Genomic DNA, 22,057 nt, shown 5'->3' on the forward strand with positions numbered 1-22,057 from the left:
AGAAGATGGCCATTGTTTTTCCACACATAAGTTTCCTAAACTTTCGATGCCTAACAGTGATCAAGGAACGGAAAAAATATTTGTTTGTTGCTAGTTCGTTACATTACTATCTCGTTTTTGTTCTAGTTCTTTCCTTTTATTGGCTTTCAAATTAATGACATATGGATGTCAAACCTGTTTCGTCTCGTTTTGAAAAATTAGTTTTCGCAATAAAAAATGTATCACTTCGGTCCAAGACAAACGAGCTTTTAGGATGTAGTAAAAGACTAAGGACGACAGAAGGCATGAAAATTAAACTTTTCGAGAAGCGTTAGGCAACTTATTAAATACAAACTTACCAAGGCTACCTCAGCAAGGAGCTATAGCGAATCGAATAACGTATCGCATTTGATGGAATCTATAAGCCTATGACATTGTGACTTTAAATTACAAATTGATGCCATTTGATCTTTTCTTTCAACTAATTCGTTACTACTTAAAAGGAATTGCTGTAATTACAATTATTTTAAGCGTATAGTTAATTAGCAAAACATATCGTTCGCTTTAGTTCATCGAAGTGCTGTAATTACAGCACACACAAATATCCAAACTTTCATGTTCTGTAAATACAGAAACAAACACGGATAGTAATCATAATGACAGCTACGGGGTAGCATAGCAAATAAGGGACTACGAGCATACAACTGAAGTCAGGTGGACAAGGTTCGCATGAAACAAACCCGCTTTCCTACAACGAAACATGGACGAAAAAGACAAAACCTGGCGGAGACATCGTCAAAATTTCAATCCAAGAAAGACGACACTTGGTGAGCTCAGACAGCCGCCGGAGCATTCAATACCCTTGTTGCTCAACAAGCGCAAGGCTTGTCGATTATTTCGAACTGTGTACATGCATCCATCTCTGGTTAGACGGGAATGAATATCATTGAGGGTCGCAAATCACTGCAACGGCCAACTGAGCTGTCACTCAAGATGCATGGAAACCACCTGTGTGTCATACTTCAGAGACTTCAAGATACTGACTGCTATTGCGAAAAGCCATTGGGAAGTTCCTTGGTAATGAGCGCGGGTGGAGGAGTAAGTACGGGTACGAGGTTTGCTGTTGTGAAGGTCATCATTTAACAATACTTCTCTTGGTATGTGCAGAAGCTCAGTTCGCAGATTCCATCATCTTCAGATGAAAACCTTGACCAAAGTTAATTTCTTTATAATAAAAGTCTCAAATGAACAAATATAATAAATACGGCTACACGAAACCCCAAAAGACAAATCCAAAAAAGTATGACTGTTAGACTCAAGTCAGTCCGTTGGGTGATCAGGGGGTCAATCGATCCCTCCTGGATTTCAAAAAGCAATCAAAAAGAATTTTGAAAACGACGCAAACTTAACTACAAAAAATTCACAATTTTCAAAAGTTAAATGTCAGATAGTAAGTCATCGTAAAATTGAAATATAAAATGACGCTATCAATACAAATTAACGGAAAATTACAGACACGTGTTTCGGGGATACCAAGGCAACTCTTTCAATACAAAAGATGTGAGCTCATAGATATGAAAATGACATCCGGCAGAGGCCTCTTCTACTGTCGGATATCATTTTATACACAAGCTCCCATCTTTTGCATAGAAAAAAAAATATTCCTTACAACCCCAAAACAAAAACCTTTTTTTTTTGCAAATTTTTGCAGTTTGCGTTTTTTTTTTTTTAATATATCAATTGCTCAAAAGGTATTTATTTTGACCGGAATTGTGCAAAACAAAAAGTAATTAATTGTAGAACAAAATAATATAAATTTCTGAGGGAACAAATGCAAACGCAGTGAATTCGCAGCATAAATAATAAACAAAAGCAAAGTTAAATTCCGAAATAATCACGCTGTTGATGATTTAAAAAACAATAATAATGAATAATAACAATAAAAAAAACATACAGAGAACAATCCATTGCAAGCAGATGGCACACCATCAAGTCGATAAACTCCACATTTAAATTTACAGAAGCCAACAAAAATCATCACGAATACATTTTGAAATATGTCGAACCATATGCTTTATGCTCGCGATCGTATATCTCGCGCTGTCCCATGCAGATTGTGATCTCCTACCGAAGCTGAATAGAAAAGTTTTATTTGCATCCAACTTTTCTTAAAATGGAAAGAAGGGTGGAGGGAGTACATACGGATGGTACTTTACATACACAATGCATGAGCATGTAAGGATATTTTGTGAATCGGCAGGGCTAAGGAGACAGGGTGTACCTTGATGTAAAAATTCGGCGAAGAAAGCATTTCCTGACGCATCTGAACATTTGCTTATAGATCCATCAGGAAAATAAATCGGCAATGTAAGTAAGATGTAAGAATTTACTGGAAATTCATGAAATATATTTTCCTGTCTGGTATTTCACCTGTTCTCGCCCCCCCCCCCCTTTTTCAGTTGCTGAACTTTTTAACCATGAAATAGAAGAAAATAATTTGGATATCCACTAGTGCTTTTTCAAATATCAACATTTTAAAATCAACAATAGATTTTTAAAAAAAATGCTAACAAATATTAATACGTTGGAAAAGAAAAAGTTTTCTAACATTTATCCACGACCGTTTCAAATTAAAAAAGAAACACTCTCGTACTTTTCGTAATAATTGGTAATTCTACATACTTAAGTTAAATATTATGATTTACATCCCGATATATTTTATCGTTCAGTTAGCAAATCCGAAACTATATTGACATCGATAAAATGTATTTAGAAAAGACAGTGAGGGAGTAAGAAGTAGAGAGATTGAAAAAAAAAAAAAAGCAGGGGAGGGGGGGAGACAAAGTTTGAAAGAACTCACTTTGCGTAGTTGGCAGAAAATATCAAAAAATAAAAGAGAAAAAAGTAAAAGTTAGGGATTAATACGCATTTTCGCAAGTACATGAACTGAATGCTACGTCTTCTTTAAAAGTCAATTTATCTACATCAACTCTATTGAATAGATTAGCCTGTGTTTTCTTCGTTTTTATTACGGGGGGGGGGGGGGATTCGTACCAACGATACATATTTGGTAGTTATTGATTTATTTAACACACAAAATTGTAAGTTCAAAGAAAGCATTGCTTTAATTTTTAGCATATCACGCCTAACCAAGTTAAATAACTTGACAAAAGGCACGCTTTGATTACCTTCTATTTTTAATTTTCTATTTTTATTTTTTAAAATAAAGGCATACAGTTGCAATTACGACTTTAACAAACGATTTCGTTTCGAAAGTTAATCAAGTGATCAGGATAAAAATTGTCGCATACTAATTTCTGAAATTTACGGACATTGATGGTATTGTCACTTTATTCTCATATTTATATGTAGAGATGCGTTGCAGATTGTAACTCTAGTAAACACTTTTTTCATTCCACGTACCCATGTAAGATCAAAGCAAAAAAAAAAAAAAGATTACTAAATAAAATAAATCGAATAATTTAGGACACAAAAATAAACAAATACTAAAAGAAACCAAGCATGATAAACATCAACAAAGAAATGCTTTTACTTAAAACACTGATGTACGAAAATGTAAGAATAGATTAGCTAACCAACCGTTCCCTGCATTTCAATAAGGAGGGAGGGAGAGATAATAAGGTTAAAAGGATGACCACACCGCTAACAATTGTCAACAAAGCACCTTTTCAACAAAGCTTTAAGCCCCTTTCAGCGACTTGATGTTTAAAAGACCAGCATAATTGTCAACATTTCGCGCGAAGACGGATCTGCGGCAATAAAATTCCTTTATTCCGGTTGTTGGAAAGATGAGCGCGAGCACTTGAATGATGAAACCGACACCAGTCGCTACAGGATATTTGCATTCATTAAATTTGCATTACTTTGGAGTGTTGGGGACAAATTAAGGACAACAGAAACCGTGAAGTCGGGCATTAGGGCAGAGATGGAGTGCAATTTTGCCTCAGATCTTTCAACCCCCCCCCTCTCCCAGAAGATTTATTGCAGACTTCGCGATAAATGTCCGAAAATGGTAGGAATTACCTGGACGAGAGGTGCAAATGTGTACTTGATGAAATGCTTATTATGCATAATTCTGGACGAATTAAAGGAATATCACACTTATCCAGATGTCAAATAACAATGCTGGATAATGAAGTTTCAGTTTGAGCGGTGTTAACAAATGTTCAAAAGGAAGTAAAAGACGTTAGATTCGTAATAAACTTGTCCAGAATGGGGTCTATCGAGACTAAAAGTTATTTTTCTCAAAGGCGGATTTACAGGTTTTGGGGACCAATGCAATGCACTTTTCCGGGTCCCTAAAGAGGAAACTAGTGTTACGAAAAATATTTTTCACGTGCTTTTTGATACCCTTCGAGGCAAAAGTGCCCTCGGGGGAAGGGTAGACTGCGCCATTGAAATATTGAAATTCTTGGAGGAAGGGGGGGGGAGGGGTATTTTCTCTCTTTTTTCCGGGAGGTCATGGTTTTATTTAGAGGGTGTGCGCCCTTGCTCTTGGGCGCTTGCCGCAGCTGCGACATGGTAAATCCGTCACTGATTATCCTCGTATATCCTAATGCCCCCAATGGGTTAGTAAGAATTTTCATTGTTAGCAGAATACCAAAATCTTTAGAGTCGGTGTCCTGAAAATAATGTATTTTAGCTTTGCTGTGATTGCTGTTTACGTTCTGGACCACAAGAATTTTTTCACAATGAAAAGAGGTTTTTATATAAATCGAGAATACTCTTACATAGAACACTTTTCAAACTTGTGCAGTTCCGCGTTGGTTTCCTCACAAATTGGACATACCATTTATGTTTATGCCTTCACCCCTATCGGAACCAGAATTAAGCTCCTCAGAAAGTCTTTTTGGTCATAGCAATCCTTCCATGTATGAACTTTACCGTACTAGAATCAGAAATAATGTGAAAACCTAAGTGAGTGATATTGACACCCATAATCCCCCCTCACTGGGCGACAGTGCCATCATTCAGAAAAGTACTTTTTAGCTCTGAATACGCTACTTTTCATGTAGCTCCCACTTGTGAAGTTTCCTCGTTGCTGAAATAGACAGCTAAAATAATAATTAAAAAAATGCTGCTTGGGTTCTCAAGGTTTGTTTAGTTCATTTTCAACACGAATCTTCTAGTGAAATTGAAACATAATACTAAGGATTTAAAAAATAATAAAATAACGACCGAAATCGTTACATAAAAGCAGTTTTTTGCAATTACGAAAAATTTAAAAGCAATTCAAAGCACTGAAATCACAAAAAAATAAATAAATAAATAAATAAATAAATTTTTTAGCACTGTGAAGATTTAACAGTGCAAAATAGAACAGTGCATAACAAACTTTCTTTGTAAGAAATCAGAAATCGCAGGTAAATAAAGCTCAGTAAACCTGAGAGGAGCAACTATCAAAACATTATATCGCAAATGTCAAAATATCTGTTTTTTCTCTTCCGATTTTGAACAATCCCAGAGGGAACAGGTATTGCATTAAAATAAAAATTAAAACCTTTTAAAAAGGTTTTTCTTTTGTTATCCACAAGGCAACAGCTGTTATGCACCTCTTCCCTGAAGCTTCAATGGAGATACAAAAAAATTTACATTGGATTATTATTCATTGGTAAATTAATATGCAAATGCGAGAAAAGACACCTTGCTTTCTTTGCAACATGCTGCTGATACAAAAAGATAATGGGAAGACCAAAAAAAAAAAAAAACATTTTTTGGTTGGATAAAATCATTGGATACATTTCAAAAATTGTGTTGAAAAAAGAAGTAATTTTCAATGCTCATTACAGAAAAGGATGGAGTCCTTTGAACAAGTATAAGTTGTTTAACGCGATGTAAGAGATAAAAGAAGCATGTATCGTGCATTCATAAAAATTTCCGCAAATATTGTGATTCGTCAATTTTGAAAAAATTCTTTTGTTCAAAAAGTTGACAGGTCTATTTGAGGTTGTAATGAAAGAAGTACACAAACTGAAAATAAACTCACAGCAAACGATTCCGATAACAGGTTTTTCCTGGATGATCAATCATACACTGAAATATTTAATGCAAGAGGAAAACTCTTTTAAAAGGTCCATTCATTTCAAAATCAAACTTTGCAAATTCTAAAAGCCTTTTCAGATTTGAAAATAGTCACAGCATCGTTTCAAGATAATTAAATTTGATAATCTTTTAAATGTGCTCTACAAAAAAATAAATAAATAAAGACTTCGCACAATGCATTATTCGGAACAAACTCATCTTTTCTATAACACGATACGAGAGGGCTGAATTTGAAATGGCAAAACAAAGAAAACAGCTAACCGAGTTTCGAAAATGATTCTTGTATGATATTAATCTGGAAACTTCATATAATCAGAATGGTTAACTTCAAGTAGGGAAGTTTGGGTGTTAGTTAACCTCCCAGAATCCTTGGTTGTACGCCCATATTATCAGTCTTAGTAATGCTATGGCTTTGACAAACCAGAGAAGAACATTTTGACTTGATATGACCAACCTCTCATGTAAAACACTGACAGGTACCCCCGCATCCGCTGAAGCGACATGTAGCCAGTGACCACTCCAAAATGTAAGATCGCTCCGGAACAAATGGAAAAATGGGTAATTTTGAGCGGAAAAGGAATTACCGATTGTTACTGTGAAAATGTTAAAACTCGAAAAGTATAAAAGAAATTGCCAGATACTCTGTATTAGAAAGTTTATAGCGCATTTGAATGTAAGTCTTTTAAACCTTATGACAGTTCAATTTTACAATACCATACAATAAGAATACAACTTCAAGTTATGGGAAAATGGTCTTTTAATGCTTTGAATCTCCCCAGTAAAACATAGGAGCCTACTAAAAAATAGGGACAGTTTTTCTAATCAAGATTAGAGTCAATTCAATAAATATTGTTTCAAAGTTTCATGCGTTTCCAAATATGAGAAATACCACATAAAATTACGAGTAAAAGCATAAGACATGCCCTCCACGAACGACATTTTAAAAGACGTTTCTAAATCGTGGACATTAGGAAAATATTAACAAATCAATATTTTCAAGGGAAAGAAGGGGGCAATGCAAGGAAGAAAAAAGTAAAATGTTTTCACATAAGTACTGCTTTAATAGCCGCTACAGGTTAAGATAGGTATCTCAGCAATACTAGAGAATATCTGTAGACATAGGGATTAAATAAATACAAAATATTGTTTCCAGAAATCATGCTTGTTCAGATAAGTCCGAAAACTGAGATATGCGAGTTTAAAATTCACAACCTCTGCTCCAACTCATAGCTGACACACGAATCAATGACACACGAGACCTCCCAATAACAGGGCAGTTGTTTCCGAGGAAAAAACAGCCCTCACCAGGTATCGACATCAATACCTGTTTCAAAAGCAAAAGGTGACTTGACTATCTCGGCAAGACCTCGGCGACAATTTTCGCACCTAGGTTTTCACTGCTGGCTGATAAAGAAATAGACACAAAACACAGTGGCAAACGAGGCTGTAAAGATTGCGCGGGACAGGCACCAAGTTTAAAAGCCTTATCTCAGCTGTCCCGTTATTCTGTCGGCGGCACTTCGGTTTTGGGGCCTTGGGGCGAAATTGATAAGCCCCGTCTGAATTCAACGCCCTGTAAACTTTTGCAGCATTTTGTTCCGGCAAATATGATCATTAACGGCGGGCTGGCGGAAGTTCCTGTGGCTGAGGTGGAAACTTTATCGCGCGTGTGAATATCGCGCCTGACGACAATTCGTTGGCCCTGATATCGGCCGGGTTATATCGCATACAGCGGTAATAAACGGTGCTTAAAATTTTATTGCTCATATAAGGCAATAGTCGGAACGGGCGCCACTAACAAGGTGGGTGAGGAACAGCGGATACGGAAGGGTAAAAAGGAGGAAACGGGATTTAATGTCATTGCGGATGAGTGCCCGCAAAATCGGGAATGGATGAATCCGAATGTTTAATCAAGGATGATGATATATAATTTGCACACGAACCGTATATCTCCTACGAAGCAGTTTGATATATGAGGCAGTGAGAAGCAAAGGGATTTAAGTGACAATATTAAAAATTTGCAAACAACCAGTACAAATGATAGAGAACCTCTCCTCTGCTTTGGGGCAAAAAATAGTACTCTAGTAGATCAGGTAGGTGCTGATTACAGCAAGTTTTTTGATTTTCAAAAAAAAAAAAATCATTGAAAGCCTACCTAGGATCTGAACTTCAAACGCTTTTTACTCAAAACTATAAAACGTCCACTTACATCCCTTTGCTTCTCACTGCCTCATATGACTGCGTTTGGAAATTCTTCAACATTTAAATTGAAAATTTCTTTTTATAAATTAGTATATGGGAACAACTTTTGGCGAGTTGAAAATTTAAGATTTCTTTGCACGTTGGGCACACGGCAGCAACTGACTACTGTTATTTCTACTCACAAATTTCATCCTTTTAGAACTGTACAAAAGTATCAAAAATTTAAAACGATGTAGTTGAAGTTTCAACGAAAATAGATTAACTATGTGCAATGTTAATGTAACAAAAATTGTTCTCCGCGAAAATAAAAAAATATGCAAACTTATTGATTGCTGCTGACTTTCCCCGATTCAATTATGTTACATTTTTTTCCACTAAGTTCTTCAGTAGGGGAGACGTAAGTTTTTGACGAACGTTGAACGAACGGAAGAAACAAAAGCATAAGTTTTAATCTTGCTAGTTAAACTTTTTTTTTAGGAAGATTTTTGGAGAAAACTATCAGATATTTTTTTTCAATTTTATACGATATCACAAAGGTAGAAAGCTGAATAGATTGTTAGATTGCTTAAGGTCAAAATCTCTTCAAAGGAATAGTTTTTTTTTTCTGCAATTTTCATAAAAATGAAATTATATTAGGGAAGCGCCGATTAATCCGGCAGTAGTCGGTAATCGGCCAAACTTTGTGGATTAACTGGCGAGGAAAAAGAAAATAATACCTTTTGATAATTTTGAATTTTTTTTTTTTTTTTTTTCTGAACAAGAAACTAAGATAAATTTTCCAACAAAAAATTAATGCAATTTTTTGTAACTTAAGTATAACATGTAGAATGAACGTGTGCTGTCTAAAAAAAGAAACAATAGAAAACTTGCTCAAAACGAAAGAATATTTTGAAATTAATCCTCACAGCTAACGATCATATAACACACTATTATGAGGAATTAAATCCTGGTCCTTTTTAAATTGTAATGCAAACGCATGAGTTCCAGAATTGTCAGAGCATAAACTATTCCTTGCTGGTTCATATTTCGTCCCACACTAAATAATTCACTTTATTTCACTATTTCGTTCTCATTTGGTTTTTGAAAAATTCATGCACATGCTTTAATTATTTTATTTTTAACAGAAAAACAAAGGGTTAAAGTAACGTTAATTTTCTTAATTTATTTTTCTCTTTTGAATAAATATACGTATTTTTACTGCAACGTGCTTTAATATTACCTTAAATTTTTTTTATAAAGAATAAAATTCTTGGATTAAGTGTACCTACTATAAAAAAAGTGTCTGTTACAATAATATGAAATTTCAAAGTATTAAAAAAAATAAAAAAAAAAACGGTAACGGAGAAATAGCAGTATGAAAAATCATCATGATCATTAATTGGCCCTACCGAAATTTCTAAGAATAAAAGAAAAATAAATGCATGACGTATAAAATTGTTAATACACAGAACGAATTAAGTAAAAAAAATACAATAAAGAGATTTAAGTCTTAAAAAATGGTTTCCATATGTCAACAAATACTAATAATTTTATAAAATTCTAGTTTCCATCAGGAACGGTGATTTCTGGGAAAAGTTGCTCTTAGAATTTAAAAAAAAAAAAAAAAATCATAAGCAGAACACTTTTACTGATGATGTACTAAAATAACAATTTGATTTCATTCCCAGTAAGACATTAAACAACCTACTTTGAGCTTAGAAATAACATATTAAATTAAAAATCAAACACTAAGTCAACAGGGCACACGCTCAAAAGAAACCAATCACTCAAAACTTTCTGGATACAAAACTCGACAGATTAGCTCAACAAGGGCACTGGAGGAGTGCAATATAATCATCTTTCGAGTGAGCTTTCACTCTTTAGGCAACAACCACCTAACCTTCCTTTCCGATCGAAACCGATTTGGACAGGCGTGCGACAGAAAAAGGGTGTTTTCGAACTCCCCTAAGCCCCCATCGGTAAGAGTGAGTGACAAGTGTCTGAGTCAAGTGCAAGCACTCCATGAGCCCCGGCGCAGAACGCGAAGACACCACCGGGAACTGATGAAGAGACAGGCGGCAGTTGACGATGGAATGTCGGGGAAGGGCGCACACAAAAAATGGAACATAGTCACAAAATGACACAGTTGCGTGAGATGTATGAACTGGGACAGCTTACTTCGAAATTTGCTGTTCTCAAGTCCATTCTTTTTTTTTTCTTAAATAGTCATTTAGGATAACCTTGAATCATGTGGATTAACTTTGCACCACTTCATAATTTGCAGGAAGCTTGCAAAGCACAGTTTGAATCAAAGTTGAAACGCGTTTAAACACGCGTTTCAACTTTGCTGTTCCCAGGGTTTGGTTGATTTAAATCAGCTTGATTTGAATAGTGATAAAAACCATGATTCAAGTGATTTTTTTAAAAAAAACATTGATTTAAATCGATTGAATTGAATTAGATTATTTTAACAAAATCATTAATTAAAATCAGTTGATTTTACTTTCATAAATTAATTCTGCATTTTTAGGATGTATTGCTCTAAATTTAACTACACAGCATTATACTATTTTAACTTCCACAGGCAAAACTACATAGATCCCTCTTTCTGTGTGTGTAACAGATTTTCACTCTATTGCTTTTACTCCAAAATTAGTTTAGAACAAAATAAAAATTTTGAGTTTTTCTTACACACCATGACTAGTATAATTCAGAAAAGTAATAGTTCAACATATTATTTTACACTAAAAACGTACATGATAATGGAAACCTTATCTTTAAGCAAAAAAAAAAAAAAAAAAAAAATCACATCTTATTTAAGCATTATAACGTATTTATAAATCTTAAAATATTATTGAATAGTTTAGAGAACCTATCTTAATTTTAAAAGTAAGTTGAATGGATTCATCTATTGTATGAAATATATTATGTTTATAAATGTAAATTAATATCTATAAATCTTTGAACATTGAAAAAAAAAATCTGATTTAAATAAAAAAAAATCCGACCTTCTTGATTTTTTAAAAAAAATCACGAACTTTGGCTGTTCCTGAATCTGTGGTTAACTTAGCACCATTTCATACTTTTTTAGGAAGGTTACAAAGGATAGCTTACAGCCGCTTTAATTTTGTGGTGTTTTCAAATCTATTTAAAACACACACACACACACAGTCATTTAAGATCACCCTAAACCATGTGGGTTATTTAGAACAACTTCTTACTTTTTTTGGAAGCTTACAAGACATTGTTTACACTCGCTTCAATTTTGCTGTTCTCAAATCTGTCTTTTTTTTTTTTTTTTTTAAAGATTCATTTATGATAGCTTTCAACTATTTGGGTTGACTTAGCACCATTTATGTTTAAGGAGACTTACAAAGGATGGCTTACACTCGTTTCAATGTTACTGTTCTCAAATCTGTTGGGGAAAAAAACTTAGCACCACTTCATATTTTTTAGGAGATGTACAAATGGGAGCTTTTTATTTTAGTTAGGTAGTTCTTTTGATGTGCTTTTGTTTCTTGCACCCCCCCCCCCCTTTTTTTAATTTGAAAACTAAAAAAAAAAAAAAATACGGACGAAAATATAATAGCTGCATTTTGAAGAGGGCTACTACTTTATTTGTTCATTTGTTTATTTTATACACATCAGTTTCATCAGATGAGAGAAGCATATTCTGATTTTAGAAATCAACCTTAAATGTTAACGAGGTAGGTTTGACCACGTTGGTTAATTGCCCCCCTCCCCATACAGCTAACTTAAATTGAGTATTACCCTTTACCTGTCTCTTGGAAAAATTCTAAATGACGGGCCTGGTTACAGCGTCCCCAAAGAACAAGAGCTCTCTAAAAAAGAGACTAAGCACATCAAAAAACAAGTCCCATAAATATACAATGGCACAATTTGTGCCATAAGCTCCCCCCCCCCCCCCAGTAATTCAGTTGATGACGATTCGACGTAGTAAAAGCACTCTTGAGAAAGATATTACTCCTGCTTAAAAAACTAACAAACAGGAAGCCAAAAAACACATACATCAAAGACACGCGAAATAGAAACATCAAACACTAGACGTAAACATGACAGCCTGATAAAAAGATGCGCTCAAACATTTATGTAGAATCAGGTACAACTTAATTTTCAAAAGCAGAAAACAATGGTCAGAAATTTTGCGACTTGTTCATCCCCAATCGGAAGCCAGCTGAACATAATTGAAACCTGCATAATTTTCCGCTCCATGAGCTTCTCTTCATAAGACAGACGGACTGGAAAGTAAACATCCAAAGAACGTTCACTCTAAGTGGCAAGTTAGCTTAAAACGTGCCAGCGACTGGCAACTTGCATACCACGACAACAACAATCGTTCTCCCTCGTCCAAGACAACACGATGACTCTTAAAAATGAAGTACATAGATTCAAAATTTCGATCATTTACAAAATCCGATGCATCCCCAAGTGCCGTTACCATAGAAACCACGAGACGCCAAAAATTCTCCTGCCATAGTTGCTATCATTGGTGTCGGCTCATTACGTGATACTAAAGATTACCCGGCTTGAAGCCATGTTGATGCTATGATAACAGGTATGACAAGCGGTATATACTGGTAGAGTAAATATTGCCATAAATCTACCACAAATCCTTTTTTGTCAGTTATCGCTACTGGGTGTTAAAGTTACTTTATCGCAAGATTGCGCGTCCCGTGTGCGGTGTTAAGTTTAAATCGTACTTTTTCTCATTTCAGAGAAGATTGTAAAAAATTTATTAGCGCATTACATCAATTTGGTTATCTGATGTCTAAAGATACGTCAAAAAGAAGTTTAAAATATCGAGAACTCAAAGATCATACACTATATCAAGCATCACCACCGTTTTCACCTTTTAAATACTAAAAACGCTGTTTTGTACTAGCAAAGCACATTACTACTTCAATATGGTGATTTAATCATCTAAACTTTCAAACGTAAGTCGAAAATCTCCAAAATAGTAATATGCTTTACTTTCATTCGTAAACGCCAGTAATAAACATTTACAGTGCCATTTTGGTCACTTTTAATTACAAATAAAAAATTAAACTTCGATTTAATAGTAAATTTACATGCAGTAAAAACTTTTTAATATTTAACTTTTTTTCATGCATGAAATTTCTTGGGGGGGGGGGGGTAGAAATACAGACTGAAATAAACTAACAACAATTGATGAATAACGTCAAAAATGAAATAAGTCAGAATTTTATTCACACTTATGCTAAATCTTAACGGGCAGACCCGTTATTTAAAGGGGTCAGAAAGGGGCACTCCTCCCCGCTTTCAGAAATTATTAAATTCTTATATAAGTGAGAGCTTTTTTTTTTTTATATATAACTTGCATTAATTTTATATCCTTAGTCCCTCTACCCAGAAAAATTCGAAATCATGGGTCTGCTTGAAGCTCTTAGTTAATTGAAATACTGAATCCTTCGTAGTTGCGACATGGAAAATCTGCCACCAGTTCTAACAGCTAAATTTTGTCTACTCCATTTGAAAGACATTCTTAAAATATCTATATCATTTGTCACATCATACATATCATTTGTAAAATGAACAGATCAAGTGACACATTTAATAACAACGGCGTATTAATAAAAATTAAACATGTAGGGCATCAATGACAAAGTGTAACTAACACTATTAATAATAAAAAATTAAAAAAACACAATAATAATGGAGCAATTAATCCGATAATAAATTGATTTTGATGATTATGTTACATTTTAGGTTGAAGCATTTTAGTATAGTTAAGTTCAATAATCTAGAGCCGTAATTTTTGTTTAAAAAAACAATGCATCTAGGGAGAGAGTTCATGTTTTAGCCCCATCTTACCTACGTCCCAGCTTTGAGTCATTGACCAACATCAGGAAAAAGTCTCGTTGTGCTACCTTCGGGGGGGGGGGGGGGAGGGGGGAGAGATAATTAATCTCCCCACCGCTTTTAATATGACCAGGGATGACCTAAAACTGCTTTTCTGTGGTCTTCAACTTCGAGAAATCTCCCGGGGGAGGGTCGAACTTTATAACCCATTTTATGAAACCCTCCAAAACAGGAAACTGGATCCGTCCTTGGTACCATTACTGAGGTCCAGGGACGGACTGACTCGTCGGTCAGCGGGCCGGTGCGTACCTTCGTTTATTTATTTATTTTCTTCATCCTCAAACTATGCGATTTCGTTTTTTTTTTAATTTAAATTTTCCTTATTCGCGCCCTCGAACTTGTGCGTCTTCGTTTTTATTCTTCCTTTAAATTCTTTTTTTTTTGCGCCCTTAATCGAGTACGGTTTGTGGGGGGGGGGGGGTTGCTCCCTTTAATATGTGCACGCTTATCTTTCCTTTTTTAACCCCATATCTTCTTTTTTTTTTTTTGGTTTTTTGCTCAGGAACATGTGTGACTTCATTTTTTTTTTGGTTTTATTAGCGCCCTCAACCCTGCTGATGTCAGGGATTTATTTTTTTGAAACTTCAGATTTGTTTTATGAAAAGGAGAGTTTTTTGCAATTGCGATTTGTTTGCAATTCTGCCATCCTTATGGTCACGCTTGTACGAGGGTAAATAAAAAAAAATAGACGCAAAAATTTTTTGAAGTCAAAATATGGCTACAATGAATACAAAACGAATATGTACATTCCCAGCAGTGACAGTTCCTTTAACCGTACCAGCCGTATCTGCTTTTTGCTCGGAAGAGCGGAGCTGCTATCAGTCATTTAAGATGACGGTCCGTCTTCAGACGTCCACAGCTTATGAGCAGCGAAGTGTTATTCGTTTTCCATAGCGCAAAAGAGACAAATGCCCCTTGTGTCTCTTCAAGTGAGTTTCCAAGAGAGACACTTTTCCTCGTGCGTGGGGAGCATTTACCTGCGAATTGCTATTTACGTTTGTCCCTTGCTCCATGAAAACGAATAACATTTCGCTGCTCATAAGCAGTGGACGTCTGAAGACGGACCGTCATCTTAAATGACTGATAGCAGCTCCGCTCTTCCGAGCAAAAAGCAGATACGGCTGGGACGGGTAAAGGAACTGCCACTGCTGGGAATGTACATATTAGTTTTGCATTCCCAGCCATATTTTGGCTTAAAAAAATAGGCGCAAAGACTTTTTGATTTGCCCTCGAATAAAGATTTCTGGGAACCTAAAAATGCTTCAAACAGATTGAAATGGAAGACCAACAAGACTTTTCTTCTGTGAAAAACGGGAGGGGTTGGTTCATAACACGACTTCAAATTAATACATTTAGCAAGTATGAATGTAAAGTCATTTATGAACCCCCCCCCCCCCTCTCTTCCATTGAAAAGTGATTACACCACGGATTTGTAACATAGTGCGAGTTTGTTTATGGATTCAAGGGTGGGAGAGGAAGATCTTAAAATTGCTCCTCTTTAATAAAAAGTGCAACAAGATGAAGCTCTCAGCTATATTAATAATTTTGAACTTAAAGAAAAAATACGGAGGATTAGAGAAAATATATGTATATATAAAAAAAAAAATATGAGAACAACAAAGACTAAAGTTATATATATATATATATATATATATATATATATATATATATATATATATATATATATATATATATATATATATATATATATATATATATATATAAACAATGAATATGTATTATGAATAGCAAACATTTCTTTGAAACTAAATGTTTCTATTTTATTATTGCTTCTTCACAAATTAACGTTCAGTGTCGTGCGACAACTAGTATTTTTAAAAACGGTCCAGTCCCCCCCCCCCTTTCATTCTTTTTTTTTTTAATTTTTAATCCAGCAAATGTTTCTATCAAGTTAGTAGTTTCTAGGGAAATTTTTTCGCGCTTTCCTTTACACCCTTTCCAGGTCAAGACTGGCAGCTTTGGAGCAGGCATAATTATTTTAAAATCTTTACACCCTTTTTTGGTCTTTTCTATCTGTTAATTTCACTTTAAGACTGTATTTTGCTTTTACTGCTCCCAACGTCACTGATTGTAGGAATATTTTAAATTTATTTCACTTGCTTTATCAAAAAGAGAGATGGGTTATAATTTCAGGGGGGGGGGGAAAGGAATTTGGATAATTGGTGCTCCATTGCGTACGAAATGTTTAGAAATTGAAAAATATATTCCTATGACATTATTCCTATAACTGGCACTACATTTTCCTTTACATTTTGCAAATGAGATTTAGTTCTAAAGAAAACGTAAAATGTACGTTTTTCTAGAGAGAAAAAAAGTTAATATGTCAAAAAATGTCTGTGTCGCTAAACATTATGCTTAGCTGGCACTTTCATAAAAACAACTTTACTACATTTGCTAACTCTGATTTTAGGTGTTTATTATTTTAATTTCTCGCTCGATTATATTATTAGTGTAGGATTTTTCTAACTGGGGGGGGGGGGGGGAACACGTCGGTGACGTTAAAATAAACACAAGTAACACAAAACAGTACCGCTAAATTACAGAAAGATGTTTGATAACGCATTTTTTTTTTCCCACATTCTTCATATGTTCAAAAAAAGAAAACGCGTTATCAAACATATTTCTGAGTATTGGGTTACTTTTGTTTATTTTAACGTCACCGGTACTTTTTTTCCTGTTAGAAAAAACCTACACTTAAAGCTATAAGTAATCATGCAAGAAATAAAATAATAAAAACCTAAAATCAGTTCGAAAAACGTAGAAAAGTTCTTTTTATAGAAAAATGTCTCATTTTAATCAAAAACAATACATAATGCCTTTTTAAAAAATAATGAACTAGTAATGTCACCAACGGGTTTTGAATTTATGTTTTACTTTATTACCTTGCCTTAAAAGTACTTTTTCTACTAACTACAAATGTGGCTATGATAAAAAAATAAATAAATAAATAAAAATAAATAAAATTATTAATTAACAAATTGAAAAAAAAAAAAAAAAAGAATATCAAACTATAGAAGGCTAGCTCTAGTAGTACTGCGGCCCTAAGCGATAGTGACAAGTACCCCCACCCCCCCACCCCATTGAATACTAATAATGATAATAATATAAAAGGACATCTTAATAAAATAGAAATAATAGTAAAGTGCTTAAAATTTAAGTGATTTTATAGTTAAATTTCAAATTGGGTTTTGCATATCCAAGCACTGGTATACACTTTAAATTATCTTTTTTTTAACATTAAAGTAGTGCATCTTATGGCACTGAAACATATATTAATATTTCCAAAAGTCTTTTAAATCATGCAATTTGCTGCCTCTAAAATTAAATTCAATTTCTAGTTAAATTCTGAACTATGCTTTGCATGTTACACTTTTAATTGTTTTACACTCTAAATGATATATTTTTTTTTTAGCTTTGAATCAGTGAATGTTATGGCACTGAAACAGATATTCATGTTTAAAAAAATGTTCCAATTTCGAAATTTGCCGCCCCTTAAATCTTCCGCCCTAGACGGCCGCCTACCCCAGGAGCCGGGTCTGAACTATAGAAAGATATTTAATAACGATTTTATTTGGGAAACACACTGCATTTAGAGAGTATTTTTAAATTATGAAAAATGGTATTATATTTTAATCATTTGTATTATAATTTAGTTTAGAATGAAACTGTAACGCAAAAACAAATTCAAAATGTTAAAAATAACATCTGCCAATATTACGTTTTGCTTTTCGAATTTAGAAGCTACGTGGCTTTTAACAACAACGAATACCGCGCATTGCTTTATTTCTTCTGCATCAACATTTTTATTAAATTACCCAGAGAACAACTGAAGCACCTCAATCCTGCTTTATCTTTAAACCAATTTCAACAGGCCATGCGATTAAAAGACTGCCCAACGTACCAATTATTTAAAAATGCCTGGTAAAAATTATGTTTCTTAATGATGAAATGTTTTCTAACAAATGCACATTCAAGATTTAAAAATGGAAAGAAAAATTGTTGACAAAAAGTTGCATAGTTGACAAGATGAAAATCCAAACGTGGACTTTAATTAGTGTTTGTAAAATGCTAGGAGCAACACAACTTGATCAAATGACAGCAAGGTCAAAATGTAACAAACAGCAGTGGCACATTTAATTTTCAATTGAATACTAGATCTCAAATGAAATCTTACACTAAAGAAATTTCCGTTTGTAAATGAAATAAAAGTTCTGATTTTTTTTTTTTTTTTGGTCTGAAAGTTTGTGTTTTGATCATGTTAAAAAATTCAAAAGTTATAGAATACATACTGGGAGTTGGTAAATTTTTATATATTTTAAAACAGTTCTTATGTATGTCTCTCAATAACAAAATAACTAAAGTTAGAAAAGAAATATTTTTAAGTTTTTTTTTTTTTTTCTTTCTTTTTTTCTTTTCAAAATTCAGCGTTTTGGTACGTTAAAAAAAATAACTTGAAAGGTTGCAAAATTCTATTGCGAAGAAATTTTTGTTTGCAGTAAAAATAAAAGTCCTTATTTATTTATGTATTTAAATAACGAAAGAGCAAAATATCAAAAAAAAAAAGTTCGTTTTATTTTTTCTTCTTTTTCGAAGACTGTTTTGATGGGTCAAAAAATATTTAGGGGGGGGGGGATTCATTTTAAAAGGTATAGAATACGAGGTCTGCTAAAAATGGTCACCAGACAAAAACGTTTGATTCACGTTCAAAGCAGACCTCATTCGAAACTCTTTAGGGTGCGCCGCGATCGCAATACATTAAACTAAGGGCCATAAAACTAAGTATCTTGTCACATTTTATTAGTTTTTAGATGTTTATTTACCTTCACGGCGGGACATATTTTCATCATGTTATTTTCAAGGCTGGGATTATGTTGCTCTACTGTTGTAGGTTGAGGAGTGAATGTTGGGTAGCACACTTTAAAAAATCCTTTTAACGGAGAAACTGAGAAATGATGTGATCAAAAACATACTCATTGTTTCAAATTTAATAGATTGCTGGAGTATGCATATTTTGCTTGCATGCTGTTTGTTTTTGATGAGCTTCCCCCCCCCCCCCAAAAAAATAAATAAATAACAACAAATAAAAACAGCAAAGAATATTTAAAAATAATATGTTGATATTTTAATAACAAGTATGAAATAGAAAGTCAAATGAGAGCTACAACTTAAGAAATTACCCATATTTAATGCCTGCTTTTAAAATTGATTGTAATTAAAACTGGAAGATTTAAATTTTAGCATTACAAACATTAACTTTTACAGCGCTTATCAAAAGTTTTTTTCTTTCCATTACTCTGTCATGGATTGTAATACACCAGTAATTTAAGCCCCCCCCCCACCAGATACAAAAAACTAGGATTTAAATTTTATTCCCTTCTCACAGGGGGATTTTTAAGGAAATTCCTTTGATGAAAAAAACTTATTCCAAAAATTTTCAACCTTCAGTCATTATGTGTAAATTTATCACTGTTATTCAAGATTTTCTCTTTGGACAAAAAATAAATAATTTAAAAAATAAATGAAACAAGATAATTTTCAAAAAAATCAGTTAATTTCAATGAGCAGAAAATGTTGAATATTGATGGTTAAACAACGTGCAAACAATTTTTTTTTTTTTTTGAAAGTTGGACAGGAACTTACATTAGGGGGGAAAAATACAAAACAAGGACAACTTTTCTTCTTCAAACAAACAAATACGAAAAATAAATAAACAAACAATCATTATAGGAGGAAAATGTTTGCACACATCGCTTATAATATCCCCCCCCCCCCACACACCAAAAAAAGAGTAGTTTTCATATGACACATTTGATAACTTATCTGCTCCTCTCGCAATTATACTAGGGACAATGCATTATAGTACTAGAAATATTACATATCTGTAAATAACTGAATATAACAGGATTCAAGGAATTCATCCCCCCCCCCTCAAAATACAATTTATAACAACAAAACGAAGATTAGGCCATCTTGGACTTCATTACAGTAAAAACATTTTCTTTAAGTTGCAAAGGAAAATTATTGTATGGCAAAAACAACTGTACTGAGTACATTGATATCTCAAAAGAACTAATCCAAACACAATTGCTTACCAATAAAGACTTCATTAAGATTTTATTGCTTAGCTATTAATTGTTAGTGTCCCCCCCAGTTTCACCGTCGTGGAATTTCCTTCTTATGCTTTCCAGTTTTAACCATACCTTGTGATATATTTAAGAGGGGAAGAAAGTTTAAATGCCGCCGAAACTGGGGGTAAATTGAATTGTTTAAAAAATGAAACCTAATTATGATTGTTTTACATTTTAACTGGCTCAGAAAATAATAAAAAATTTCTTTACACCAGAAACATTTTTGCTAGAAACTTCATAAACAATTCCCTTACTACAATGAAATTCACAATTTAAAATGTAAATGAACTACTATGATTAAAAGTGATATGTAGGAGGGGGCGGCAATCATAAGATACCTTTCAAAACATTAAAAAGTATTTTTTTTTTCTTTTTTGACTTATGAAAGATATTATTGATGTCAAACAAAAAAACATTAGAAGATAAACAGCAACTTTCAAAACATTAAAAATTGATTTTTAAGTTTGGAAAGAGTGCTTTACTAACTGACCCTCCCCCTTAATCAGTAGCTAAAAAAATAAATAAAGGCTACTTCATTTTATTCTCACAGATCGTAAATACATGATATATAAAAAAAATGTATTATTATTATTTTTAATTTAAGCAATAATTTTTGAGAGAAAACATAAGTCAAAGTTGCCGTAATGAACCCACATTCGGTCTGAAACACGCGACGAGTGGGATCATCTATCACCTACAACATGTAAACAAACAGTTCATTCAGATGAAATACGTTATCGCCGCGGCTGCCGATATCTTACAAGCTATTTAATTCATAAACACAGCCCCTGTCGGCAGCGCCGTAATTCACGTAGCACAATAAATCTCTCGCAGAGCGGTTTGAAACTAATTAATCATAAAGTTGACACTAACCTGTTTTTTCCTTGATTTCGCACAGCACGCTGAAGAGAGCTGGCTTCATGCGATGACAGTTGAGAGTATGCTTCCTGCAAGAAAAAAGATTAGGCCTACGTTAGAAGGAATGCAGGCCTCAAAAAATCCATCCAAAAAATGAAACGGCACATCGCGTTATTTTTTTCAAGGCCACCGGACAAGGTTAGGGTTAGTTGGCAGCGCGAAAGTACTAGCGACCGCTTTCCCCCCCGCCGCTGGCGGCTTGGGTACTCACCGTGCCTGGGCTTCGTCGAGCGACTGGTCGGTGATGTTCATGATTTGTTGTAGGATTTCCGAGATGTCATGTTTTCGAACGTCCTGATCCTGCGGGGGAGCCTGACTTGTCGGATCCACACCATGCGGTGGCTGAGGCATCCCGTAGCCGTGTTGGGGCACGACGTGACCGGCCATGCTCACGGAAGTATGTTGAGAAACTGGGTGCATCATTCTTTGTTGATCGTCCATGCTTCACCAACACCACCCGCGCGCTCTGCGATGAGTCCACTAAAAAACCTTGCTGCCGGTCTCGCGTCAGACGAGAGACAGGAGCGTCTCAACAGTACCCACGCGCACGACCATCCATAAAAGTTACTGGGAGTTCACCCGCTTGCACACTAAAACCCGACTCTAGTAATTGAGTGTTTTGATTGGGAATACTTTTGACGGACAGCGAGCGGGTTTCGAAGTGGGTTGAACGCTAATGCCAGTCAAGTCACCTCGCCATAAAAGATGAGCGTCTCGTGTGACGAAATTTACGTCACAGTACGAATTCCACCAATCCTGAGCCACAGAGAGCGCTTCTGCTCAAGCCCGGATGGATGTCAATCAAAGCTCAAAGTGTTACTTTGGCCCCGCCTACAACGTGATCGATGACAACCGGAACTTCCGTT

At 34.4% G+C, this 22,057-nt stretch overlaps 1 protein-coding gene across 1 annotated transcript in view; it reads right to left on the bottom strand.

Moving 5' to 3' along the window:
* Positions 1-21,793, bottom strand: part of LOC129222359 (homeobox protein extradenticle-like) — a 367,046-nt gene extending 345,253 nt beyond the window's left edge. The window contains exons 1-2 of the mRNA XM_054856854.1: positions 21,403-21,793; positions 21,147-21,220 (exon numbers count right to left, since the gene is read on the bottom strand). Coding sequence (XP_054712829.1) covers positions 21,147-21,220; positions 21,403-21,632 — 304 coding nt within the window. The 5' untranslated portion in view covers positions 21,633-21,793. The remainder of the gene's footprint in view (positions 1-21,146; positions 21,221-21,402) is intronic.
* Between the last annotated feature and the right edge of the window lie 264 nt (positions 21,794-22,057).

The sequence above is a fragment of the Uloborus diversus genome, chromosome 5 (assembly GCF_026930045.1).
Source record: "Uloborus diversus isolate 005 chromosome 5, Udiv.v.3.1, whole genome shotgun sequence".
In the NCBI taxonomy this organism is placed as follows: domain Eukaryota; kingdom Metazoa; phylum Arthropoda; class Arachnida; order Araneae; family Uloboridae; genus Uloborus; species Uloborus diversus.